Source organism: Falco peregrinus, chromosome 1 (assembly GCF_023634155.1).
Source record: "Falco peregrinus isolate bFalPer1 chromosome 1, bFalPer1.pri, whole genome shotgun sequence".
Taxonomy (NCBI): domain Eukaryota; kingdom Metazoa; phylum Chordata; class Aves; order Falconiformes; family Falconidae; genus Falco; species Falco peregrinus.
Window position 1 is genome coordinate 126,892,018 of NC_073721.1, and position 27,970 is coordinate 126,919,987.

General features: G+C 54.7%; 1 protein-coding gene across 1 annotated transcript in view; it reads left to right on the forward strand.

Moving 5' to 3' along the window:
• Positions 1-24,860, forward strand: part of ADAMTS7 (ADAM metallopeptidase with thrombospondin type 1 motif 7) — a 50,652-nt gene extending 25,792 nt beyond the window's left edge. Inside the window, exons 16-24 of the mRNA XM_055817205.1 lie at positions 1,670-1,811; positions 4,429-4,555; positions 5,155-5,368; positions 8,491-10,302; positions 11,224-11,376; positions 12,019-12,192; positions 12,761-12,907; positions 13,135-13,294; positions 23,173-24,860. Of these exons, the coding sequence (XP_055673180.1) occupies positions 1,670-1,811; positions 4,429-4,555; positions 5,155-5,368; positions 8,491-10,302; positions 11,224-11,376; positions 12,019-12,192; positions 12,761-12,907; positions 13,135-13,294; positions 23,173-23,345 (3,102 nt within the window). The 3' untranslated portion in view covers positions 23,346-24,860. The remainder of the gene's footprint in view (positions 1-1,669; positions 1,812-4,428; positions 4,556-5,154; positions 5,369-8,490; positions 10,303-11,223; positions 11,377-12,018; positions 12,193-12,760; positions 12,908-13,134; positions 13,295-23,172) is intronic.
• The last annotated feature ends 3,110 nt before the right edge of the window (positions 24,861-27,970 follow it).

Below are 27,970 nucleotides of genomic sequence, written 5' to 3' on the forward strand. Positions count from 1 at the left end.
TGGCACCAGGCTGAAATTCCTTGCGGTGCAAAGTGTGGTGCAGAGGCGGTGACGGCTGCGGAGGTGATGTCCCACAGACCCCCAGGAGCCTCCCCTGCCCCGGCACACGCCGCTCAGCCCGATGCACTCTTCCTGAGCATCAGCCCCTTTGCACAAGCCTGGCCGCACTGGGCGGCTGAAGCCTTCACCTGCTGCATTTCTTTCAGCAGAGGCTCATGCTGAAATGTGAGCGGGATGCTGGGCTCGCCTGCCACCCCGTGCTGCTGTTGATGGCGGTGCTGGCTTGCTCAGCACCAGCAAATGACTTTCTGGGATTTTGTAACCCAATTAAAAGCTTTTGGCAAAAAGTTTCAATATTCGTGAAGAGGTTTTGGAAAGATGCCCTTGCTCCTGCCAAAGCTCCAAGAACAACAAAGCTTTGGCCATAATGGGAGCGCTTAGGCTAAGAAAAACAAGTTAAACTCCAGCCTTTGCCAAGCGCTGGTGCAGGAGGTGCTTCGGGCAGGATTGTTGACTGCAGGAGCTGCTTTGTGCATGTCAAGAGCAGCAGGAACACCTTGCAAGCGGGGAGCGATTAAGAAAGTTCCTTCAGGCCCATGTTGCCATGAGCCATCGCTGGTGTTTGCTGCCAGTGGCTCCCTCCTGTTTGCCACAGCTGCTGCTTCCACAGCTTGAGTGGGGTGTCACTCCAGGGGGATGCTCCCACAGGGATACTGGTGCCATCTGGGGCACGTTGGTGGCAGGTTGGAAGTGCAGACAGGAACCGACACGGGTAGCCAGCATCTCAAGCCAAGACATGCTGCGGTGCTTCCCCAGGGCAGATGCTGAAGTGGCAGAGGTGAGATTTGAGTCCATTTCTGCAGGGCTGGGCTAATGCTGCTGTCCCTTTCCCTTCCTTCTGCCACCATGCCAAAGGACAGGTCCCTGCCACTGATTGTCACCTGAGTGTCCGTCCATCTGGGCCAGCCACCATCAGCCCAGTGCACAGGGCTGGGAGCTGTCGGAGCCTCCTTCCAGCCGTGACTCCATCCCTTGCTGAAGAGTTTAGGAAGAGTGATGGAGGGAGGCAGATGTTGCTCAGTGTGCTCCTGACCAACGGAGGGTCATTCCTGCCCGCGTGCTGCAGACCCTGGGGCTGGGCTGGGCCCAGCGATGGCACATGCAAAACCTCCTGCCCCAGGTCCGACTGCAGGGAAGGGGACAGGGAAGGGGACAACTGGCCGTCCTGGGCCCTTCATCATGCTGAACCTTGAGATAGTCCTTGGACGGGATGCATGCAGCAGTGGGACTGAGTGGGATTAACAGGAGAATCTTTCCAGCCTCTTCATCAGTGGACACATAAAACCCGGTGATTCTCAGTGTTGTCACTGTTATTTTTTTTATTATTACCTGACGCTGCCATGAGCGCAATGCTGTGAGCGAGGGCAGCTCCTCTGCTCCTACACTGCTTCAGCCATTTGCCAACCCTGTTTCTGAAATCGCTGTGAGCTGCTGCTGGGGTGCAGGTGATGCAGGTAATGCAGCCCTGGTATGGAGCTGGATAGAGAATTGCATCTTTGTGGCCGTGCTGGGCAGGTTGTTATCTTCTGCAAAGCTGCTGGGGTGCAGTGGCCAGCGGCGACTGCTGTGCACTAGCCAGCCTCCCTGACGGCCCTTTGTCTCCCCACAGCTGCTGTTTCAGGAGACCAACCCCGGCGTGCGGTACCAGTACACCATCCAGCGCCCAGCCGACAGCGAGAACGAGATCGAGCAGGCAGAATTCCTCTGGCGCTTTGGCTCCTGGACCACATGCACTGCCACATGCGGCACTGGTGAGTGCGGCTCCAGTGGGACCTCGGGGCTTGGTGGCCCGCCGTGGAGGAGTGGAGCAGGCAGAGCATCCTCGTACCGTGGGGATGCCTTAGAAATTCCTAGGTCTTTGGTTTCAGGAGGTCTTGGGGAGGGGGAGGTGGCATCTGCTGAGGTCACCGCTCTCCAGAGCCCCGCTGTGTTCGCCCACCGGACCCCAGGCTTTATCAGCACTTGCTCCTTGCTCGGTGTCCTGTTACTGCCGGGTGTTCCTTGGCGACAGGGGGATGGAGACAAAAGGGCTTCAGAGAAATCCAGGGAGTGTTGAAGGGCCAGTCTCCCATCTGGCTGGGCCTCTCCAGGGGGGATTGTTTCCAGGGTTTTATGGAGAGCACATGGGAGGGTGCGTGGTGCCCATGCTTTCCCTGCTCCCACCCCAGTGCATCCCAGGGCTGGGCATCCTGGGGCAGCTTTTGCGGCAGCTGATGGAGGCGGACGATTCAGGCACGTTGCAAGGGGGGAGGCTGGGACCAGTGAGTGCTTCCTGGAGAGCAGCTGCCACTGGAAAGAAAGGGAATTCAAGGACACTTATACTTTCTCAGTGGTTCAGAGTGCCAGGAGAGGTTTCCTGCCTGTTCCTGAGAAACAGGTGTGGATTCCTGCTTGCAGCAGGAGCTGGCAGGTCATTTTTCATACATTTACACTGAGAGCTCTTCGCTGTGGGTTTGCAGGGGCCCTGCAGCATGGGGAGTTGAGGGGGACGGGAGCTGAGGGCACTCGCTTTTGTTTAAAACCAGCTTTCCTTTGCAAGGTTTGAGTAGTTGGCTTCCAGGATGGAAAGGAAATACAGAGGCACATCAGGCAGGAGCCAGGTGAGGATGCTTATCCCATCTGGCCACGAGCAATCGGCTGGAGGAGGGTTGAGCCCCTCTCCCTGGGCTGGATGATGGAGTGTGCAGTGACACCGATTTGGGAGAGCTCAGGCTGAGCCTCTTCTGTGGGGGCTGGCTCCAGCCCTGCCGGCCCCATCGGCTCCCAAGTGCTAGAGCCAGGGCACAGCTCAGCAGCTTCAGCAGGGTTCTATCAATCTCAGCTGATGGCAGTGGTTAATATTTACAGCTCTTCCAAGTCACAGGTCAAGTATGTGTTGCAAAAGGGAGGACAAAAACAGGCAGCGAGGCAGCAGTGAGGTCATCCTTTAAAATGTCACCCCATGAATGCTGCAGGCTGGGCCACGAGGCTTTGCCGGGTGATTTACCCGTGAGCTGCGGCTGGGGCAGAAGGCTGCCAAAGAGAGCCGTGCTGCTGGCGGCTGGTTCCCCTTCGGCCACAGCCCCCCTGAAAGCCTCAGCATGCATGCACACACATGTGCACACATACTCCGGTGCCTGGATGGTGGTGCCAGGACAGTGTGCCCACCGTTGGCTGCAGCATCTCCACCACTGGCCATCCTGCCCTACGTGTGCTCCTCTGCGTGGTTTTGGCAGCCCCAAACATCACAGTGCACCCTGTGCTGTGGCTGCAGAGGCTTTTTGTAAGGTTAGAGGTGGGGAAAGGCTTTTCCCCCAGCCAAGTGGCCTCTCCGGCAGCGGGATGTTTTCTGCAAAGCCTCTACTGGCTGCATCACTATCAAATCCCATTAGGCAGCTTGTGGAACGGCATTTTTTTGCATCTCCTTCATCTCGCTGCTCACTATAAAAGCTAAAGGATACTAAAGGTTTTACTCCAGAGACTTTTGCTCAGCAGCTCTCCCAGCATAACTCATCCATCAGTGCCCCTTGCATTGCTTGTGACCAGAGGCCACCAGGACCAAGCTGGAGTTGTAGAAATCTATCAGCAGGAGCCAGCAGAAGGGTGGAGATATTCCTGCTTTTAACCTGCCTTGTCTCTGTGAACCGCTTGGTGCAGAGACAGAGCACCGAGAGGGCACACGGAGATGTCCCACGGAGTTTGCGAGGTTCTGACGGTCCTGGACATGGTTGTCCTCACCTTGCCTTCTGTGGAAACCCTCGCTATTCCTTAGGTATTTCCTGGCATCCCTAAGCGCTGGCAGAACAGGTGTAATTTGGTGGGTGTTTTCTAAGGGAGTACAAGGTTTGTCAACTCTCTCTGCTATCTGTTTTTAGCTTTCTGCGTGAGCATCCCTGGATTTGGTCTCTGGGCAGGAGCTGAGGTTGCCTTGTGCTGGACAGACACTGTGTCCTGACAGCCCCAGGGAGGGGCTTTGGCTGGGGTCTGCTGCTCGTAATGCCGGGGAGCCTGTGTCCTGGCTGGACCGGTGTTGCTTGCATCCATCCATCCATCCAGTCCCAGGTGTCCCTGCTTTGCAGCTGCATACCCAGAGTCATTTTCCAGCCCAGCTGAGCTCTGGAGGTCTCATCACACGGGTGATGGCCAGGTGTCCAGCTCTGCTTTTCCCACCCAGGTATGCTGGGAGCACTGGTGCTGTTGGGCTCCATGAGGGCATCAGTAGTACCTCAGCAGGCTCTCAGCTTCCAGTTTCAGCGGTGGTTTTAATTTGTTTGCCCCGGTTTGGGGAGCTCAAGCTTATCTTAGGGCCTCTTGTCACCTAATGGCAGAGGATGCTCGGTGGTTCACTTTGATTTTCATCTCGAGCCAAGCCCTTGCCGGTGTCCACAGGGGTGCAGCGGCAGATCGTGCACTGCGTGGAGAAGTTGGCTGGCATTGTGGAGGAGAGGTACTGCGATGCGCTCACCCGCCCTGACGACCAGCAGAGGACATGCAGCGAGGAGCCCTGCCCAGCCAGGTCTGCCAGCTTTCCCCTCGCTGCTCCTCAGCAAAGCTTTAACGTCCAAACTGCCCGAAGGGAGCGAGCAGAGCTGGGGGAACCTCACTGGCGGCCATGCCCGGATTGCACCAGGATGTGTGCAGCTATTTGCAGCCCAGGGTTTGCACCCCTCGTCTCCCTCATGCTTGAGAATGGGTCCTAGACCCTGCGCTGGTCTGAGCAAACCCCTGTGGCTGCCTGACCACCACAGCGTGGTGTTTGTGCGCCAACCACGAGCTGCACAGGAGGGCACCATCCTGGGCCAGGACCCCCCCTCTGCCTCGGTGCAAATAACCATCCCCAGCACAACGTGAGCACGAACCCACCCCTGCCCCTCGGTCCGGGCACCCTGACCTTGGGCTGGAGCACAAGCCGCACTTGGGATCCTAATTCCCCCAAGCCCCGCAGATGGTTACGGGCTGCTGAAGCCTGTGTGCATCTCGTGTACATCTGCTGGCCCTGGGCAGCCCTTGGCGGTGGCTGAAACCCACCACCCTGCAGTGCTCGGTGTGGAGGGCGCGGGACAGCCCGGCTCGTGCTCCGGCTGAGACTTTTTTTCCTCTTTCACATTTCCGCAGGTGGTGGGTCGGTGAATGGCAGAAATGCTCGGCCACCTGCGGCCACTCGGGGCTGATGAAGAGGACGGTGCTCTGCATCCAGAGCGTGGGGCTGGACGAGCAGAGAGCCTTGCAGCAAGCAGACTGCCAGCATCTCTCCAAGCCAGATGCCACCGCGCCCTGTCACCGGGACATCCCCTGTCCCTCCCAGTGGGCTGTGGGGAACTGGTCTGAGGTGAGAAGGAGAATCGGGGAGGTCCCGGTGTCTTGCAAAGCTGGCAGGAGCTGGGGACAAATTCCCCCCCAGACATCCTCAGCCTGCCCAAGAGTGCTTACAAGGAAAATTCATGGATGTGTTTCTGTGGGCTCATGTAACACCAGCTCACACGGACGGGAATTTCATTGCACGCGGAGGTCTCGGAGTGAGGAAGGAGCACCAGGCTGTTTGCCTCTGCCCCATCTTCTCTTGAACCTTGCTGCTCCCTCAATCAGGGTGACAGCCATGCTCCACGCTGGGTGCAAGGAGGGCAGAAATGAGAGGCTTTCAACCCTTCAGTGTATTTCCAGAGCACCCCAAGCCTTCCCCTTTATTTTGGCAGAAGCCTTGAAAATCATTCTTGCCTGTTGAGGCAAGGCACAGGGGGCAAGCTGGGGTCTGGGTGCACCGTGCTTGTGTGTGTGCTGTCCCGTGGGCATCTGCTCCCCAGCAGCGAAGCTGCCCCATCGCTGCTGCAGAGCTGGGGTGGGCAGAGACAGAGACCCCCTCAGCGATAATGCCCTGAGGGGGGCATCACAAGTTTTTCAACATTTTTTTTAAAAGAGAGGGAAAGACCAAAAAACACCCATGTATCAAAGGCTGTGGTCTGTGGACACCCTGTGTAGCCTTTATTTTTGTATTTCTGCGGATCAGCTTAACCACAGGTTGAGGGTTTTAACCAGAAAATTATAGCCCCTAATTTGAGCAGCGGTTTCAGTGTTCAGTGTGAAGACAAATATCGGGAGAGAAACGAGAGAGCCTGGGAACTGCGCTCGTTGCTAAGAAACAAACGGAATAAAAATGCGAACAGAAAATTTGAAGGCTAAATGAGAGCTATTTAGAAATATTTTTCTAGGGGCCCACAAAAGCCACAATTGCAGGGCTGAGAAAGGCGGCCGCAACAGTTTAAAGGGAAAAATCACGGATTGCCTGTGGGTCTGGGCTGTGCACAGAGCCAGCACAAGCCGGCACAGTCGTCCCTTGTGGTATTGACATCTGCTGATCTGGGAACCCAGGATTTCGAGATTTCGAGATGTCTGTAATTTTTCTGTCCTTCTTTCACTTAAAGCGAGAGCCACCAGTAAGCAGAGAAAGTGGGGGGGGCTCAGAAGTTTCCCAGAAATGTGGTCTTTCTATCCAGCAGTAATAATAGGGGGTCACTGTATTTTTTTTTGTGCCTGCAGACCCTCGGCAAGGCAGCAGGTACGTGCTGGGCAGCCCGCCAAGCCGGGGGGGTGGTTTGCAGTTTGGGTAGCCCAGAAAAGTGCTTAAAGACTGGGACATAGCACCTTCAGAGGGACCCTAAAGCGATGTATATCCAGCTTTGTGGACTTAGCCAAGAAGTATTGTTTGTTGTCCATTAATACACGAACAGGAGCATCTGTCTGCTGTCAGGAGCACATCCTGCTGCGCTGCCTGCTGTGATGCCTCCTGCAGTCCTGTGCTTGATGTGGAACCCTCCTGCAAGCTCTGGGTGTTCCTCCGAGAGGCTCCTAACAGCCAGCGGCTCTTACCTGTGTCCCAGAGGCTTTCCTGATAACCCAGCCTTGGCAAACAAACCCCTTCCTTCCCCCTGCAAGAGCTGCAATACCTGGAACTTACCTCCTGGATGGACCTGGAGGCATTTGCTGAGACATTTTAGCTTAAGATGCACGCAGTGGGAATTGTCTGTTTTCCCTGATTTGGCAGTGCCATCCCAGTAGGGAGAAGCAGCTTGCTTGCACCCCTTTGCAGATGCTAATGTGTGGTAACATTTATTTCAGCAGCATCTCGTAGCTGGTGGAAATGCCTGGAGGTGGCCATGCCGTGTTACGGACTGTCCCTTCTGCCAGGCATAGTCCCCAGGGTCGTTTCTGCCCCTGCCTGGCATTGCACAGGAGACACAGAGCTGGGCCAGCCCTGGCACGGCATGGCACAGGGATCCTGGCTGCTGGGTCAGCATCTCCTCCGGGCAGCCCCTGCCTGGGGGGAGGCGTCCCACCGGGTGGGCACCCACCCGGGAGCCCACCAGGCCTGGCACGGGGAGCAGGGCACATCCCCACCAGGCACCTGGACCTCACGAGGGCTGAGCCAAGATGAGAAAGGCTCAAAATACAAGAGTACATCTTGTCTGAAGAGCACACCTTCCATCCAGCCCAGCAGCTCTGCCTCTCCACGTTAACCTCTTAATTTCCACATGCTGCTGGCTGTGCTCGAAGCCGTGCCTCAGCCCATCTGTTTCCATCCGGGTAGCTGGGATTTCAGCAGAAAACCCCTCCGCTGGGTTTGTTTGCCTTGTGGACCGTTTGTTCTCCTTGGCTGGCTTGAGTGAGCCGCTTTGATGTACATGACTAATGCTCTGTGCATCTGTCACCGCAAACTGCAGCGGCCTGTGGCTTGTGCAGCCCACATGTGATGTTTTACTTATCCAGCAGAAAATTTTGCTGCAGTTCTTTCCAGCTTGTAGGTTTCTTTTATACTGAACAATCTCAAAGAGACCATTATGGTGGAGGAGGGGGTGTCCTCAACAAAGCTCCTTGTTGACCCTTGCTTTTTCCTTACTAGGACAACACCCATGTTGTTATCCCCTGCTTCAAAAAATTCTGTTCTAGAAGAAGAGATGTAATTCATGGCAATAGGTCACAGAAAAGACCTATTAGATCATTTTACGCAATGCCTTTCACAATGTCCATCTCCCAGGGAAATTGTTTCTGGCTGGAGTGCAGGTCAAGGATCACCCTGAGCACAGTGCCCTGCACTGGGACGGGCTCTAACAGCCCCAGAGGTAGATTTGGCCAGGAATAGCACTTCTTACTGGTGTGACCGGTACCCTGTGCTCCTGACTCCTGGTACAGGACCCTGTGCTGCAGGTGGGACTGGCACAGGAGACGTCTCGGGACCTAGGTGGGTGGTGGGAGCATGGCAGAGCAATGTGGAGCACCTTCTCCTTGTGCCTGTAGCATCATGGTGCATGGGATGGTTGAGCACCTGCTTCAGTATCTCAGAGGGGAGCACTGGAGAGGGGCACGGGCACTGCTGCCAGCCCCTTCCCTGCTCCTCCTGCTGCACCTGCATCACCTGTGCTCCCATCCCTGACGTTTGCATCTCTCTTCCTTTCCCAGTGCTCGGCAACGTGTGGAAATGGGACACAGAGGCGCCCTGTTTACTGCAGCAACAGCACTGGAGCTGCTTGTGACCCTGCAGAAAGACCCAGCTCGGAAACTATTTGCTCCTTGCCACAGTGCCAGAAGAAATTAGACAATGCCAACGTGGACTGGTCTGGCAGTGGGTCTTCCAGCAGAGAGATATTTAATGAAATCGATTACATGCCCAGCAACCACATTGCTAAATTTAACCCTTTGATTCCAAATATTCCAGAGTCCAATGACGTCAATATCATCACTGAGGAGGACTTCTCAGCCAGAAAGGGAAATGTTTTTGTTGACGACTTTTACTATGATTATAATTTTATCAACTTCCATGAGGATCTGTCTTACTACCCCTTCACAGAGAAAGAGACCAAAGGCGAGGATCCTAAGCCAGAGCTGAGCATCAATGATGTGGAGGGGTCCCGTGAGATGCCTGCTGATGTCCTGCACTCCATCAAGCTGGGAGGAGGAGCAAGCGAGGACCATCTGGTGACCAACAAAGTGACCACTTCTGTTCCTGGGCATGGCAAAGGAGAGATGGAACCTGGGGGTTTAGCCATGAATGATCTCCTGAGTATGGTACCTGTGGATGCAGGAACAGCTGCTCCCAAGTATGCCATCCCTGACTTCATGGGTGAGGAGGAGGACGCCACACTTTTGTCCCGCTCTGAGGACCACCCACCCACCCAGAGCACCTCGAGTCACAACTCTGCAAACAGCCATGACCACCCACACCCAGATGAACCCCAGGGAGCCGTGCCAATGAGGACTGGTCCTGAGCAGGATGCTCCAGCCCATGGCCTCGCTCCCTGGGCCCCTTACCCAGCTGATCCCTCCCCACCGGTGCCCACTGGCAGGGGCAGCACTGGCGCAGACACATCTGACCATCTGGGAGAGCCAGGGAGCAGCGGTGAGGGGCATGTGAGCACAGAGGGGCTGGGTAACGCTGGTGGTGAGGCCCCTGACGTGGCCAGCTCTGCGGGGAGAGGCCATGAAGACTCAAGGGAAATGGACCTTGTCATCACCAGTAACGCTAACAGTGCTGCCCCTGAGAGCAAGGAGCAGGAATGGTGGGCAGAAATGCCGGAGGGGATGGCGGGCATGCACACAGCACCAGCAGCTGATGACCAAGCCCATGGGACAGAGGGGGCAGATCTTTCCTTCCCCACCCCACAAGGACCAGGGTGGGAGATGGGAAGGGGCACCCATCCCGCTGTGAGTCTCTATCCCATGGGTGCTGACGGGGACTCCGTAGGACAAGCAGGGCACCAGCCAGAGCTCCATACCCCAACGTCCCTGACCTTGGCTCCCTTGGTGGCCACTACAGCCTTTGCAGCGGCAGTGTCCTTGTCCCCTGCCGTGCCCAGGCCAGCCACCCAGCTTACCTCCAGCAGCTTCACTCAGCAAGATACCCCAGCACCAGCCATGCCCATGACCCCGGCTCACAGCCCTCTCGCACACCCAGCAGGAGCATCACCCTCTGAGGAACCCTCAGCATGGTGGTCCATGGGGGTGTCCCACCACCCAGAGCTGGCATCGCCCCATGCAGAGCTGACCTTCCACGGAACCCCACTCAGCAGCACTGTGGCAGGGGACCACTCGTCATGGGCAACCCCAGGGATACCTGCTTTCAGTGATGGGGACCACAAATTATCTCAGCCCACCCCTGCCTCCCCGCTGCTCTGGCAGAAGAAAAAGATGGAGAAGGAGGAGCCTTCACTTCCGCCATTCATCAGCATGGCAGCCACTGCGATGCCTAGCTGGGAGGTTGGGAACTGGAGCGAGGTACGTGTTGAGTCCCATTAAAAGTGTGACGTGGCCAGTACAGAGGTGAGAGACTGGTCCATCTGCTGGCTGGTCTCTGGGACATTGCTCTTTGTGTGCAGAAGACATGCACGGCAATTTTGAGCGGCACAGGTATTTTGGCTGAATGCTGAAAGCCCCCAGCTCTGTGGGGTGGAGCAGGCAGGCAGCCCACCGCACCACAGGCCACCATAGCCAGGAGCTGCTGCCTGGCGCGAATCAGATGCCCATGCCCCGCTGTCACTCCATCCTGTCCCGCTCCCTCTGGCACCAGCCATGGTGGCAGCGCCTTGTGCTCTGCAATGCTCAGCCCCAGAAAGGCACAATGCTGAGCTGCCCTGGCATGCCTCCCTGCTCCAGGAGGGCTGGTGCCCCCGTGCCTGGCGTTCCCCGGCTCTGCAGGGAGCCTCCTGGGGCAGCGGGTGCTCGAGCAGCAGTGGCAATACCCGACAGGCAGGGAAGCGTGCTTCCCACCTGGATCCCCGTCCGCTCTGAAGGAGCAGGCAAGCGTGGAGCACCCACGCTGGGACTGGGCACCCAGGGAGGCCAACCCTGGCACAGGAGCAAGCTCCTGCCATTGTACAGGAGAGAGTATCTTAAAACCCACCATGAGAAGACAGAAATGTAAATGTCAAGTGTAAGGTGCATCAAGGCTGCAAATTGCCAAAGGGACGGGGCTGTGCTGAGTGCAGTGGATAGGGCATTACTGGCAATTATCAGCTCTCCTCTCACTGCCCAGCTGTCCCAGGGCTGCTCTCTGCAGAGCGTTTGCAGTGACAGACAGCCACTGCAGTTCAGGCATTGGGAGCATTGGGGCAGCAGGGGCACTGGAGGCACGGGGGGACAGCCCCACGGGGGCCAGTGGGAGAGGAGTGGAGCAGGAGTCTGCCTTGTGTGTTGCAGTGCTCAGCCACCTGCGGCGTGGGTGCGATCTGGAGGACCGTGCGCTGCAGCACCGGCAGTGACGACGGCTGTGCCACTGCCAACAAACCCGTCCCTGCTCGGCGGTGTTCCCTCAGACCGTGTTCGTCGTGGCGCGTGGGGAACTGGAGCAAGGTAAACAGGCATGCAGCTGGTACAGAGTCCTGGAAAATCCACAGGAAAATGAAGGCAGGTGGTGCCTGCACTGGGACTGGCACAGTACCTGCTCTCGGGCCGTGCTCTTCCCCCATGGCTCCCAAAGGCAGAGGTTAAAGATCTGCATTTGCCACAGAGTTTAAATACTTCATCCCGCAATAATCCTTCTATTTTTCCTGCTCGTGGGCTGGTTAGAAAGCCAGTAATTTGCAAAAGCTGAACAAAGAGTGGTTGTTCAGTGGTTTGAAAGTCTCGGGCCGTTCTGCACTACAGTGTTTGCAGCTGGGTTGGGTGAATCCAGTAGGTTCAATGGCAGGGAACGACCCCCCTTGCGCTGGGTGGCCGCCGTTTCTTGGGATCATCAGGTGTCTCATGCACAAAGACTTTGTTGTCACTACAACTGGAAACCAATTGCTTTCGGAGGGATGGCAGTGACAGGTTCAATGCTGCATGGCATTTTCTCTAGCTTGGCCTGGGGAAAGAGGTGAAAAAAGGTTGAGTATCAACTCAATCCAACCTGAGTCAGATGTGTCTCTGGCGTCACTTCCCGTTGCTGGAGGGATTCCCCCTGCACCAGCCCTTGCTGCCCTTCCCCAGCATGATGCTTGTGTGGTTTCCCAGTGCTCCAGGAGCTGCGGTGGGGGAACGAAGGTTCGGGACGTGCATTGCATCGACACCAGAGACCAGAGGCTCCTACGGCCCTTCCACTGCCAGGCTGTCCTGTACAAACCACCCGTGCAGCTCCCCTGCCAGAGCCTGCCCTGCCTGGACTGGTACACGTCCTCCTGGAGAGAGGTAGGGGCTCCTGGGGACGGGGCTGAGCAGAGGGGCAGCGCTCAGCACCTGAGCACCGCAGCGGGGCTTCGTCCCTGGCTGGGCAGACGCAGTATGTGTGCTTGCGATGGAGAGTTCCACACCTGCCGTTATTCTTCTGCTCTTTCAGCCAGCACTTGGCATTTGGTCGCCCAGAGCAAATGCTCAGCAGCTGGGCAAGTGCAAGGCCAGGGGTGCTGAGCTGCCCGCAGCCGTAGGCTGTGCTGGACCCCCCCAAGTCATTGCCAGCAGAGAGACAGTGGGCTCAGCCCGCCTCTTCACACGCCTGCAAAATTTAAGCAGATACTTGCGGCGCGTCTGCTGCGTCCTCCTGCTGCTGGGACCCTCCCAGCCAGTTCCAAGCACCGAGAAGGAAACGGCCCGCTAACAGCGGGGGTGGCTGCGGAGCAGTGCTCCGCCGGGGAAGCAGGTTTGGTGCATTTGCAGAGGGGGTTTGCAGCGTCTTTCCTGCAGACGCCAGTGCATGGCATGTCTGCCTTTCTGCGCTGCTGCTGGCTTCCCCTCTCGACGGCTTGTTGTGTCTCGGCAGTGCTCGGAGGCGTGCGGCGGCGGGGAGCAGGAGCGGCTGGTGACTTGCCCGGAGCTGGGCCGTTGTGAGGAGACGGTGCGGCCCAACGCCACCCGACCCTGCAACACCCACCCCTGCACCACCTGGGTGGTGGGCTCCTGGGGAGAGGTGAGTGGGCACGGGTGGGAGCGCGCCGTGCCTCTCGACGGGGCTTTTGAATGAAATGTGAGGAACGGGAGGGAAAACCCAACCCTCAGAACCAAACTGGGGGCTATTGCAATAAAACCCTCCTAGGCTCTGGTGCTGCCGGCACCGCATGGCATCAGGGGGGCGGCTCTGTGGGGCTGGGGGACGGGTGTCCCCCGGCGCTGATGGGGCTGCCCCCCTCCCTCTAGTGCACGGCTCCCTGCGGCGGGGGCATCCAGCGGCGCCAGGTCAAGTGCATCAACACCAAGACGGGGCTGGCCGAGGAGGACAGCAGCCTCTGCGACCACGAGCCCTGGCCTGAGAGCACCCAGAAGTGCAACCCGCAGGACTGCGAGAGCACCGAGTCAGGTAAGCCAGCAGCGCCCTGTGGCCCTCCTGCCTGTCCTGGGAGCTGAACGCTTTGTCTTTAGCGTGGTTACACTCCCCAAGAGTGCGTGCGCGCCGTTTGTGATAAACGCTGCACTTTGAGGACATGGTGATAATTGTGGAGATTGGTGTGCAAACCACCCAGGCTCCCAGTTAAGGACTATTACCTGCAGGGCGAGTGGCTTCTCCATCATCAGCTCCATGCAGCATCTTCCACTGCCATCCTCTCTGTGGTTGGGGACACTTTTCCACCATACAGCACCAGTGACACCCGGGTAGGAGCTGGGGTGTGCGCGGTTTTGCCCCTCGCCGTGGGTCGCAGAGTGATGTGAGGAGGCACAGCGCGGTGCTGCCTCGTGGGCTGTGTGCCAGGGAGGTTTGGATGGCACCGTGCTAGTGGGCATCAGGTGGGTGTGCTGTGCAGTCTGCTTGGACTTCTCAAAGCCGTGCCGTGAAATGAAGTAGAGGCCGTGTAAGAACTCAACCCGTTTTTGGGGCTGGTGACTGGAGGTGTTTTTTCTGGCCAACTTTAGACTCATTCATTTTTCTTCTCCCCACCTTTCACTTCTCAGTCCCCCTGGGCAGTCTCGGGGAGGACACCAGCAATGACTGGCCATCCTGAAAGACAAGCTACACTCAATTAATTTTTCCAGGGCAGGTCCTGCCCTGTGCTTTCCCAGCTGGCCGGCAGGACGATGCCGTCCTGCTCCCGGGAAGGGATCCCAGGAAGGGCCGTGCTGCCGGCGGAGCAGCACCCAGGGTGGGACAGGCTGGGTGCCAGGGTGAGCCGAGGGTCTGGGCATGGGGAATAGTGATGGGCACACGGTGCTGCCAGACAGGGAGCTGGTGCTGGCCACAGCAAGGAGAGTGTTGGGGGAGGAAGGACAAACCAATCAGCCTCTAAAAAGTGATGTGTCTGTGAGAAGATGGAGGGGGTGTTTTATACGTGAATTGCATAAGGCTAGTTTGGCTAATCAATAATGAAGTGGGAATGTTATAGCCATCTGTAAATGTCCAGAGCATTTGGCTCTCAAAGGGCTGAGCGTGGTTTGTTACTGTCGGGAATGTGAGCTGGGATGTGCTTGTCAGAGGCAGCAGCATCACCCCGCAAAGGGACTGCCGGCGCCGGCCCGAGTGACTGCACGGGGGTGGCATGGGGCAAAGGGACCTGGTGCAGCAGTGACGTGGCATTTGGGAAAAGGAAGCCAGAAGGAAACATCAAGTGGTTAAATGCTCTGACCACCAGAAAGCTGTTCAGTTATAAAGTCCCAGAACACAAACCTTTTGAAACAAGCCTGGGCTCACCACTAGAAAGTCAGATAAAAGTTCTCCAGCATCTTTGGTATGTCTGAGCAGACACTTCGGTGCGTCGGTCCCGTTTTAACCTGACCCAGGCAGGCTTCCTACCAGCTTCATTTACCTGCTCCAGCTGCAGCCACGGTGCTTGGCCATGCCACAGGCGCTCACTTGGCTTCTGCTCTCACCTTCACTCGGAGAAATACATCCCACGGCACCAGGCAGTTCCCTATAAGCCAAAGATCTGTGGGCTGCAGGGGTTAACAGCACTTAAAAGGAAAAGCAACATAATGAGGGGATTAGATGTCAGTGATATTAGTGTGATAATCATTAATCAGCTTTATCTTTTTAGTGTGTCTGTGTGGGAAAAAAAAAAAAAAAAAGCTTTTTTGACTGCCCAGAAAGAAACGTTAGACCCTTAGGGGACTTCCTGAACAAAGAGAGGGCTGAGAGGGGGGAGCAGGGTGGGCAGGAGGCCCCACAGCTGCTCCCCACCTCCATGCAGGTCCCCCTTTGCAGCCTGGGACTCCCATCCTCATCCTTTCAGCGACCTCTGTTTGTCCTGTACCCAGTTGTGGTCCCTCCAACACCTATCCTGGGCAGCGCAGGAGCACTGGCTTCGATTAACTGGGATATGGAGGCTGTGACCACTGGCCGTCGGGATGCTTGTAGCCACTAAGCCGCTCCTTTTTGCTGGCTGCGCAACTCTCCTGTGTTTGCAAGTCTGTCGGGCAGTTCAATACTTAGGAAATAATTAGTAAGGCTTGCTCAAGAAATGATGTGTGGTTCCGGCTATTTTTGTCTAAAGGGAAAATTTCTGTGCTGGGCTTGGTGATGAGAGCCATGGAGCCAAGGTTGTACCAGAATAACCACTTAGATGTCTAGGAAGCACCCAAATGAATGTTAAAAATCTGGATTAAAAATGACATAAATGCTCTGGCTGTAACCCAGGGTAGGAAACGCCTCTTGGAAATACAAATGTTTCCTGCCAAACCGTGAAGAGGAACAAAACTTGCACATGGCAGGAAATCACAGATGTGTAAATCCACAGGCAGAGGCTCCCAGAAAAGCCATGAATGTAAACTCCAGCCCCTTCCTGTGTTTTAAAGGATCTTTACTGCACAAGATTAATGCAGGCTGGAGTGATTCATGTTTATGTTAGAAGCACAAGGAGCTTCTATCTCCTTGAACAGGAGGTGCACCGAGACCAGCAAAATCATGTGTTTGCCTTTGTGAGCAGTTGTGTTCTTGCGGACACAAAAATGTGAATAACCCCAGTAGAGTTTAAATGTTAAATCCATTATCAGATGAATTTTTAAGAGAGAGAGAACACATTACGCATAACCAAACATCTCACCGGCAGTCAGTTTTCTTCACTTAAAGGAGGTTGGAATTAATTAGAACCAGAATCGTGTTCTGTTGCCAGGTTATAAATTAATTGAAGATTACACAGAGGTTATTTTTAAATATGCCCGTCATTTTACAGCTGCATCCAGCCGCGAGCGGAGAAGATAGGCTTGGCCATGTCCTTAGATGGCTCCCGGGGAGCATTGCAGCCCGTCGGGCACCCAGATACCTCGGCGCGATGTCCCAGCAAGGCTGGGGGCGTTTGTCTCACTCCGTGGTGAGATGAGGAACTCAAATGCAACTCCAGCTCAGGAAAATCTGCACGGGGGCTGAGAGCCATTGCTCTTGCCCATGCTAGCAGCAGCTGGGAAAGCCCTGTGGCATCTTGCTGGTGTCTGGGGGGGCGAGGGGGACATCGCTGTCCTCCTGACAGCACAACCTGGGTGACAGGAGCAGGAAGAGCTTTGCTGGACCTCGGGCAGGGCTGCTGGGGAGATAAGAGCAGCCTCTGGCTCAGGAAAGCCCGTTGCTTCCTGATTTCCAGCCGTGCTGAGCTTCGAGCCCCAGCAGTGCTCTCACACCCACGTCAGCCACTCCTGTTACCGGATCATTTCTTGTAAGTCAGAAAGCTGGGAAAAAACCCTCACACCATGTTTATTTCTGTCTTTAAGTACTACACTTTGTTTTCTGTTCATCTTGGAAAGGACCTGGCAGGTCCCACGTGAGAGCTCAGAGAAACCAGCGCCAGTTTATCCAGCAGGTCAAATGGTTTTAAAACACAGAAGCAGCAGTTGCTTTATGTTGGAGGAGGATGCTAACGGGGGGAACCGAGCTGCAGTCACCCCACTGCTGCAAACATCGTGGCTGTGCCTGCACGATGGCTTTTGGCCAGACCCCATCAGCGATGGGTGAACCCAGCCCTGGTCAAGACCAAACATGGGGTGCTCATTGTGGTAAAAGTCACAAAGTTAAGAATTTTCCTCGTGCCTGTTTCTCTTACTGGGTGAGTCTGGGAGTTCTCCAAATTCACCCCAAAGCGGGTGCCGAGCAGGTGATGGTTCTTCGCTCCAGCCAAGGCATCTTAGCAAACAGAGCTGTTCCCCACGGGTGCTCAGGCTGTAAATACCAAAGGAATTAAGGTAAAACGTTCAGCTGGCCCAAGAACAAATATGTCTAAACCAGCCGTGGGTACAGTTTCCCTGGGAATCAGACAAAGGTTTTCAGCCAGCGGGAAGGGATGGAGTTCAGCCTCGTGTCCTGGGAGCAGCCAGCTCAGGGGACTGTGTTTGGTTGGGCTGTGAGAGGGGCAATGCCTCGGGGGGGGTCCGGGGGCAAAGCCCCCCAGCTCACACCAGGGACATGCTGGGATGAATTCCAGACACCCAGCACCCTCTTCAATTGCTGCCGTCTGTGGTGCTCCAGGCTCATTATCCAGGGTCTGGCTGTATTTCTAGTTGCCTCAAGATTAATTGGCAATTAAGCGTTATATTCCTGCTTGCTTTGACTAGGGAAATGAAATTATTCATGCTTCTGCATGTGGCTGAGTTTGTCTGCGAGGGATACATACTAGAAATAATTGCAGCAGATTCCAATTTTCTCTGTCATTTGAGCATGTAAGTCTGTATTCAAGTGGCAAAACAGGGAGGTGCTGCTGAGCAACTCGTTAAGTGCCCTTTATTTACTGCTAATTAACAACAGGTGTCAATGGAAAAAAAAGGGTGCTTAGGAAAGGATTCCCCTTTTTTATGAAATGTAGGAGAAATGAAAGTTCCACATTTTAGCCTTACAGAGAAACAGGCTTTCGCTGCCACAGGCTGGCAGAGTCTGCTCAGGTGGCCCCATGTGGGTCCTGCCCGCTGAGGGGCTTGATGCAGGTGCCAGGTCCGGGCAGTAACGGTGCTGTGCCTGTCCCCTCCAACGCGCCCCGATGCCAGCCCCAGCCCGCCCACGCCGCCTCTGCACAGCGGCTCCCATGAAAACCTGGGCAACAGGAGACAAAACTGTAATAACTGTCAGGCAGGCGGAGCAGGAGAGGCACATTTCCTCGCCGTGATGAGAGCAGTAGCGTGTCCTTATCGCAGTGCTGCATGCTTTTTGTGTAATGACCTTGGTGTGACCAGTGGTGGTGGGAGATGCTTCTCCTCCCTCCTTGGCAACTGCTGAGCAGATTCAAGTTTTAGAAAGCATAAATCCCAACAGACCTCAAGCAGCCAGTGCAAGAAGTTAGGAGAGTGCAAGAATCTGCTTTTCTTCTGCCTTGGGCACAGCTGTGAAGGCACGGGGCACCCTGTGCTGGCACCCAAGGGACCTGGCGGCTGCAGCCCAGAGTGCTCTGCCAGGAGCCTCTTGCCCAGTCTCTGGTAACAGCCTGGCAGGGAGGAGGCAAAGCCTAATCCATGACACACGATTAACCCTTACTTAACCTTTTGGAAAAATCTCCAGAATACATCAAAAGTATTTTTTCTCTCTGCTGAACATCTTTCTTCTGCATGAAAGACATTGGCCTTGGCCTTGAAGTGCTAAAAACAGAGAAAGCAAGGACAAAAATGAAGAATGGAGCTTTACCCGTGGCTGGAGGAAAAACTGCACTCAGCCATGGCAGTCACGTTCTTGGGGTGCTGCCTGCAGTCGTTTGCTCTCGGTCTTGAAGCTGTGGAGGGCTCAGCGCTGCTGCCAGGTGCCGTTACCCTGCCTGACCTTCGTGTTGCAGAAGCAGCAAAGGCTCCGGAGATGCGACACAGCTGCCTGCTCAAGCCCCATCGCTTCTTGCAGAGTTGGCTGTGGGAAGCTTTGGACACGGTGTGTTTGAAGTGGGTTTGGATTTTGGAGAGGAAGGCAAGGTCATGGTCAACGACTCATTTTGGCAGAGGTGGCTTTTTCTCCCCTTCCCTACCCTCATGAGAGGGAATGGGAAGACAGCGTGGAGCATAGGGAGAGTCCTGGCTCTGCCGCGGCTCTTCAGAAATGAGAATTTCTCTCTGTTGGATCCAGGGACTTTAAAAAATGAATAATCACTCTCAACCTCTTAGGGTGCACCAGCATTTTCCTCCCCCTGGTCTGTAATCCGCAGACTGGATGCTCGATGGATGCTCTGTGACAGTGCTGCGCGAGACGTGCTGGGAGCAGCAGGGCTGACACCTGAAAACTGGTGGGGTTTTGTGCTTTTCTCCCAGTTTTCCCAGCTGTGGGCATGTGCCTGTGCAGGCAAGCCTGGCAGGTGAGTGTACAAGGCACGCGTGCTGACCAGCAACCGCAGCTCTAGTGTTGCCTTCGCCAGGGCTCGTTCCCAGGGCAGGACACTGTGGGCCCCGGAGCAGGAGCCTGGGATAATACTTGTTAAATTTGTCCCTGACTCTGAGAGCATCCCAAAGGCCAGAGGTCAGCAGCTTAATTCTCTGGTTTTGCTAGCTCAGCTCTAAGCTCAGCTTTTCCTTGTTTTAACAAAACCTGTTCCAGGAAGTTTATTTTTCCTGAGCATAAAAGTAAATGCTTAGGTCTGTATGGCAGAAGCTTAAGTGAAATTTAAAGCAATTTCCATGCCAACTTAAAAAAACAACCAAAAAAAGAAAAAAAGTGGGGGTTTTCAGTTTCTAATGTGCTGACTTAGCCTGGATTTTAAAAGCCCTGCTTTAAGCTGTTTCTTTAGACTAAAATTTGGCATAGATTTGAACATTGGAGCGTATGGTCAAATGAAGTGTTAGGATTAAATAATAAAAAAAAATATCGTTACTAGAAAAAAAAATAGCAGTAAAAGGATTAAATGAAAATTGGGTCAATTCTGTAGGGACCCTCTCTGAAGAGCTGACAAATTAAGTACTTATTACAGCTTCCCTTGCCCAAGACCAAATTCCGGGGAGGAATCACGAGCTCAGCCAAGATTTTCAGACCTGAGCCTGACCCCGCACACATCCTCACTGAGACGCCACATCAGAGCGAAGGCCGGCCCGATCTGGGAAAATGATGAGTGCGCAACAACTCCCATTGACTTCATCTTCTTAAAATGCTCTGGAAACCCGGATCCGTGCGGGGTCTCGTGTAAGGTCAGCAGATTAGTTGCAGCAATGCCTCCAGCCACGGGTGGTGGCTCTTCTCCACCCTCCGTGGAGCCCGTCCCGGCTGATATTCCGTGGTAAGCTCGTACCTTTGCAGATCGTGTGGTGTACAAAGAGAAATAACTCCTGGCAGGAGACCGGTGGGCTTATTTATGCCTGTGTATAGGTAGTGCAGGTACAGGATTTCCCTACCAGCACCCAGGATGTTGACCCATTGGAAAAGGGTCAAAAAAGAGCTAAACCACCATCACCTCTGGTCCTGGAAAGTGACCTTCCAGTGAGAGGCTCCAGAAGCCCAGCCATCACAGCTCTTTCAAGGGAAGGCAGGAGGCAACTTGGTTGTGATCCATAAATAGCTTTCTAAGAAGACCGTTGCGATAAGCAGAGAGCTCATGAGCAGAAACGAGCCCAGCAAGGCACAGTGGCAGTGTGCTAAAAATACCAAGGCACTCAGCAGGGGTCTGCCTCAGCACGGCATCCCCCCAGGAGCATCGCCCCGGCTGCAGCGCTGACCCTCCGAAACGCTGGTGACATTCCCGTCCATCCATGCAGTATTTTTAACAGAGTTCTTCTAAACGCTGTGGAGTTTTTACTGCTGTTACATTTGCTCTGTGCAACACAGCGAGTAATTACCTGCCCTGGAGCACGCCAGCCCCGTCCATGCTAGCCAGGAGCCGACGGTGTGTTTTCCATCTCTCCTACCCAATATTGCTTTCGAAACCTGTAAGTCAGACCACCCTGGCTTTCTAAATCCCACGGGAAGCACAGGCTGGGCAGGTGTGGGGGTTACCCAGCGGTCATGCCCCGGTGAAGAGTCAATGATTACCGAGTCCTAAGGTGGAGGAGGGAGAGGTGGCTGAGGTGGGTGTGCTGAGCTGGAGCTGGGCACCAGCTTTTCTCTCGTCATCAGACACCCCAGAGGTGTTCTAGCATCCCTGCTCGAGATATCCCTGTCCTGCAGCATGTGCAAACATGTATTCGTGTGCTCGAGTGTCCCAATGCAAAAGGGCGCTGTGGGTTCGAGGGGATGCTGTGGGGAGCTGCAGGGATGCTCCCGGGAATACCATCCCTGAGACCCCAGTGGAGCATCACACGAGCAACCGCTTCCCTTTTCCCAACCGGCTCTGGTGCAGCGTGGTTGCTCTCATGGTCTGGGGATGTGTGTCGCTCCCAGCCCAACCCTCCCTGGGCTTGACAGCGATTTCTTGTCCGCTGTGCTCAACCAGCAGGAAAAATCCCCATCATCTGCCAGCACCCAGGGGGCTGGACCAAACCCCCAGCCTGGGACTGTAATGCAGGGCTGGGATCCGGCGCTGGGTCCCGGTCTGTCGGCAGCTGTTGGATCCAACAGCGCTGGCAGGCAGCAGCTTCTGTGCTAAATGGTTTCTTCTATTGCCAGGCAGAAAGAGTTGTTGCTCGAGAGGAAGGGAGGAAATACCTCTACTGAAATAGAAAATTAATTTTAGATCAGTATAGTGACCTCCTGCCTGATGGGCTGGGGGAGGGGGGAGGGCTGTGATTGAAATCCCAAATGGGGGGAAGTCTCTGTTCAGCATCTGCCGTGGCCTTTGCATTAACGGCTGCGGGTCGGCTCGTCCCCGTGGGAATCGGGCAGCAGCCTTTCCCTGAGCAAAGCCTTTTGTTCGCAGAGGGGAGATGGCGAGGGGCAGTGGTCAGCAAGAGCTCCCTCAGCTCAGTTCCAGTGTTTCCCCAGCAGAAAAGAGTCCTGAGGAAGAGAAAAAAGCACATTTTCTTACCCCGCTTCTGCATCGGGGGGGGGGGGGGGGGGGGGGACGGGGACCATAGTGTAATGTAGTGTGTGCTGGGTGAGGGGGGGCCTTGGTAGGATCTGCTTGGTGTGGTCCCAGGCAGAGGGTGTCTGGGGAGAGGCAGGGCAGGGGGACCAGGGTGTCAGCCCCGCGCGTCCACCCTGGGGAGCATCGACTCTGCCCTTTATCAGAGAAGAGCTGTCATTTATTTTAATCAATTGTACGCAAGGTAAGATTAGATAGAGCTGATGTGATTTAAAGAAGTCTTACACAATTAGGTGAGATGCTGGAGGCTCACGCTTGTTTTGATATAAAATAGAAAAGGAGTAAACTCAAAATTAAAGCAAACCAACTATATATTCTTATGAACGATGGATATTTGGTGATTGGTCTCTGACGCTGTAACTAAGCCAAGCTGCAGCCTGTTTGAACCTGGTCTGGCTGGTGACGGAGCTGGGAGCCACTGCTGACAGCACAGGGGAGGGCTGTCCCCTCCTCACTGCATGCCACGCCATCCCATGGGATGCACAGCACCGTGGTTTGCACAGCGTCATGGTTTGTACAACACTGTGATTTGCATGCGGTGGCAGGTGTGAGAGTGTTTTGGGGTGGTGGGATGCTCCATCCTATCGCACCCCAAGGGCAAGGTCTCTTTGGGACAGCACTCGCATCTCCCCCCGCACTGTGAACCTGAGCGTTGGACCTAACGCCCCAACGTGGCACTCCCGGCCCCGGAGAGGGATTTGTGATTTCCAGACTGTTTGCAGAGAGGAAGTACTTTCTGCAAACAGTTTGCTCAGCCTGTGAGTGACTCAGCTGGGGCGGCCAGGCTGCGACCCACGGCCATCCCAGCCACTGCTGCAGCTGGCCCGGGCGCTGCCGCCGCAGCAGGACACGGTGCTGGCACCGCAACCGCGGTTCCCAAAACAAAGCTCGTCCTCAAAGCAGCACCAATGTTGTTTTGAAGTTTGCAAGACACCTGCAGGAAGCAAACTAGATGGTGCCGGTTCTCGAAATAATCTAAGCACAATGCAAAGCAAAATGAATGATCGCCTTTGTGCTGCGTCCTGCTGGCGGTGTGGGGAAGGCTGGGGACTGGGAGGAGATGTCACTGCGGGGAGGTTTGTCACCTCTCTCAGGCTTCCAGCAGAGACCCTCCACCCCAGGAGCGAGCCCTGGGCTCGGCCCCGCACGCCCATATGATTTTGCTACCCCAGAGAGATGCTGCAGCGGGTGTTATTTCTGCTGGCAATTGGAAACAGTGAGGATGCTCGGTGCCCCAGTGAAGGTGGGCTCTGCGTTTGTCTCTGCTGACCGCCTGCCGATTTCTGCATCAGATGCCTGAAAACCGCGCACCGGCAATAACACTGTGCTTGTCCTCTTGCCTCCCCTCCAGGCTTCGTCTGCGAGCGCGACCGCTTGACATTCAGCTTCTGCCAGACCCTGCGGGTCCTGGGAAGGTGCCACCTCCCAACGGTCCACCTCCAGTGCTGCCGCAGCTGCCGCCAGCACGGGCACCCCGTGGCACCCGGCCGGGACCGTGGGGATGAGCGGGCCTCCAGAAGGTGACAGGATTGTCCCCGAGGGTGAGAAGCACCAGGACCCGTGGTGGCTTCTGGAGCAGCGTGGTGGTGGTGGAGGGAGCTGGGTCACAGCCAGGACTTGTGGCTCTGCCTCGTCCCACGGCAGCGCCGGACGGTGCCGCCTGTGAGCGGCGCAGCGCTCTTTCAAAACATGGGGAAGGCTTGATTTCTTTTATTTGTGCTACACTATAACGGTGCTCAAACCATCGGTCTGAAAAATAAGGTCTGGCGTGGGCTGGGTGTGCAGGTCCCGTTGGTCCCATGGGAGATGCTGGGGCAGCTGGGACCCTCTGTCAGGGTCACGCTGCCACTGGGTGACCGGTGGGGAAACATTTTGGGGAAGGGAAACCGAAAGCAGCAATAATTTGGGGAAGATCTTTCAGAAATGCTTATGGTGCTATCACTTGACATTTCCAGCCTCTTGATGGTGTTGGCAGGCCAGCACAAAACTCTTGACTTTTATTATTATTTTTATATATATGAAGTGAGCATCTAGCATTCCACCAGTACAGCCAACTGTTTGGGTTAGGGTGGTTTTTTTTCCTTAAGGGACTTGAAGCTGGCAACCCATTTCTGTAATTTTCATTAAAATGTTTACACACTGAAGCTAAATAGCCGTAATTTAAGAAATGGAGACGGGGGAGAGGAATAAAGGATTGGCTTCAGTTACCCTCACAAGGCCAGGGCTCACAGTGTGTGCAAAGGCTCCGTACCCTCGTCTCCCCACTGCTGGCTTTCTCTGCCAAAGCCATTGCCCAGAGGGGACGGTCAGGGACACCAAAGCGCGAGTGAAATGATGCATTGTGCATCCCTTTGCATGTATTTGTGAAGGAGAGGGAAAGCTGCTCTGGCCCAGGTGGTGAGCAGCGCGTCCCCTTCGCTGCATCCTTCCTCATGAGCAGCAAAGTACTTATACCCCTGGATTTCTGTATGCAGTTACGGTGTAGCAGTTTAATGGTCAGTTAAGGTGTTTTTCTGTGTTCTTACAAGCTAAAAACCTTTTCTCCTGCTTATATAGATTCACCTCTGTTAAGGTTAGCTGAATCTCTTAACTAGGATATCCAATATTGTATGAGGAGTGGCACTTGGCCGGCACAGCCCTTACTGCCCGGTCCGGGAGTGTCGTGTGTTAATCCCTCCCTGTCCTAGGGAGGATTTGCTGTTAGGTTGATCCCAGGAGGAGGGTCAGGAGCATTTAGGTAGGAATTCCTTTCCATATTACTCTTCAGGCTATGGAGGACACCCAAAAACTGGGATACCATGAAGGCAATCCTCCTTGCATGGAACGGAGAAAGGCTGGAGCCGAGCATCGGCCGTGCCGCGGGTACAATGCGGCCGCACAGCCCGGGGCACGTTTCTTCTTCACCTCTGCTGTGGGGAGCAACGTTCGGTCCCGTAACAGGGGAAATTCCTTTGTGTAATTTGTATGTAAAGCACAAGCCATGACTTCAGCATTTGTGTTTGATTCCTCTCCAGCATGGTGTAAATGTTTATGTTTCAAGAGCTTGTGTTCAGTCCTGTTTTCCTTCTCACTGGCACCACCCGTCCCATGCTACCATCATGCTCCCAGGTTTTGCTGTGGGATAGCCACTAAATATGTTGGGGTTTAATGGCTATGGCTCACGAGTGTGTTAAATTAAACAGTTACTGAAGGAAATGGTAGGGTTTCATATTTTCCCTTCCCCTTGAGGGAATTTCAAGGGAATTTTCACTGAAAATGCAATTAAGTGGAGATGGTTTCGTTATGGGCGACACCAGGGGTATGATTATTCTCTTAGCTGCAGCAGAAAGGGGGAGTCAGTTTGCATCTGAAAATCATTTAAGGCTGCCATTTGCAACTGGGATTTGTGTGATTAACGTGAGCTGAGCCGATGGGGTAAGGGCTGGCAGCCCACTGGTGACTTGCACATCAAAAGGCTTCAGCCTCTGTGCTGTGTTGTTGCCTGCTCTGGTTTTGCAAACCATTTTGGTGGCAACCCAGCCTGGTGAGCCTCTCCTGCGGCACCTGCCCATGCATGGGGTCACATCCGCAGCTGGGATGAGGGCACGGGATAATCCCTCCCGTGGGAGACCCAGCCAAACCCATGGCACCGTCTGTCTGAGCAATGGTGTCGGGGATGCCAGAGGAGCGATCGCAGCCGAGGGGAGGACCTAACAGCAGCTGCTGTTTCATAACTGCTTCAGCCTGGCCAAACGTAAACCTTTGGGAACGCACTGATGACCCAGGCCCTAAATCAAAGGCACTGAGCTTCTGCGAGAGCTCCGTGCACCCTGGCGAGCAGGTTTTCTTGTTAGCCCGGCCCGTGTTCCACACACCCTCGCGTGGAGCCGGTCCCTGAGCGTCCCTGGCTGGCACAGCCACAGCTGCTGGTTCATGGCCACAGCATGATGCCCACCGGTGCCTTCGTGTCCCTGCAGCCCCATCTGGGCTGGGGCTCTGTGGCACACGGAACCGCAGCAGCCAGGGAAAACCTTCCTCCTTCAACCCAGAAACCTTTCTGTTTTGAGAAGGGCCAAGCCTGACACATCCAAAGCCCCGGGTTTGCGATGGCTTTCAGCTGTCACAACACAGCGGTGGGGCTGGGGTGTCCCCCTGGGAAGGTCTGAGCAGAGCCGGTTCCCAAGCACTCAGACCGGGAACAGCAGGAATTACTGTAAACCAAAAGCCCAGTGGTTCCCAAATTGCAGAGGTTTCTGGTGGGTGCTGAGGCTGGAGAAGTTTGCGTCGCAGTGTGGGCATCTCCACTGGAAGGGCATTTCATCTGATTTTTAGCCACCTAATAAGCCCAGCCTCCTACAAGCACATCCATTGTATTATGAGTAATAATCACACACATCTTGCTTAAATACCTGCAGTATTTTTCACTGACACCTACAGCTTGGAAAACCAGCTGTAATGGTCAATGGAAAGCTCTCCAGAACTGGTGCAGTCGTGGCTTCCCGGCCGTGCCATCGCTGACCCTGACTTGTCTGGTGACGGAATCTGCTTTAAGCCACGGGGATGCAGGGGCAGGTGCATGCAGAGCTCCTCGCCGCCAAGCCAGACCTTTCCCAGGAGCAGATCTGGATATTTACTCACTCGGCTTTGTTAGTATCCGTGTTTTCACTTGCTCCTTGTAACCAAGGAACTAACTAGAAATGCCTTTTTTTTCCTTCTTCTTTTAAAGACGCTTTTATTAATGTGTTGACACCAGAAGGATGTTACTCAGAAATAACTGCTGCAGTAGTGTGCAAAGAAAAGCAGGAAAGTCATTATGAATCAAAAGATGCTTGAAATAGAAAGATGCTTTTCCCCAGGGTATCTAAGGATGGTTTGCCAGGAAAGCAAGTTTATCCTTTTTGCTAGGTTAATTAGAGCAGAGGATGAAAGAGAAAAGCAGGAATATGTCACCCCACCCCCCATTGCAGAGTTCCCTGAGCTCTGTGCCCGGTGTGACCGCTGTCCTTAGCCAGACCCCAGCAGAGCAGAAGGAAGCCACCGGTCACGCTGAGAACACGCGTGTGTTCGGCTGGAGACCCTGGCAGAGCCTTCCCCTCCGAGCCTCCCCCAAATCCCAGTGCAGACAGAAGGAAAGCCCTAAGTCATGCTTTTCATTAGCGGTACAGGATGCGTGGTGACCAGGATGCATTCACTTTGTCATTGTAAGATACTTTTGGTTCATTACTTCAGAAAGACCCCATTGAAGACCAGCGCTGCAGAACTCGCATGCTTCATTTGGCGCACAGTAAAGGGGAGGATTCCCACTCATTGTCAGCCGTAGCAATGGGGGTGTCGAGGTCCCTCCGACCTTTGGCCACTCGGTTTTACTTGGCCTGTTTGAAAAACATTTGGTTTCTCCGCTAAGCCTGTCGGAGGCTACAGGGAATTTTGTTCTTGCAGCCTGGTTGCCTCCCAGCACCGGCTGGATGTCTGTACTGGGTTGCCTGGAGCTGAGGGCTGGTTTTTTAAGGCAGGAATGTACATTTATACAAATATAGGCAAGCTTAATGACAACAGCAACCAATACCGAAGCTACATCTCTGCTCTCGGATGAGGGGTTTTTTTAATTTTGTGTCATTGAAGACTTCTTTGGGGTGTGTGGTGTAGACTGTGTCTTTCTCGGCAGGCAGCTCAGGCTGATGGAGACCTGCTGAGTCTCTGCACATACACATATATAGGTATGTATATATACATATATAGGTATATATGGAGCAAGACCCCTCGCTGTCACCGCTGCTAAGATAGGGAATTGGGAAAGCAAGTGTGATGTTTGCAAGGTGAGTTCGTGGCTCAGCTTGAGCAGCTGGAGGGTTCCTGGGCTCCACTTGCCGAAGTGCTAGAGGGGGTGACCAGGGGCTGCAGCCAAAATTGAGCAGAAATGAAAAAAAGCAGAGATCACTGGGATGTTGAGGATGGAGGAAGAAACAGCTTTGGGCAACATCATGCACATAGCTGCCGTTAGTCCCACACTCAGGTTTACTAGCCCCAGTCTGCCCGGGAGTTGTCAAGACGCTTTGTCAGTAAGAGTATTTCCTTTTATTTGATAAAAGACAGACATATTTTTATGTTTAAGAATATATTCAGGGAAGTAAGTGGCTGAAACAGCTCCTTGTGAGCCAGGTCTTTGGTAA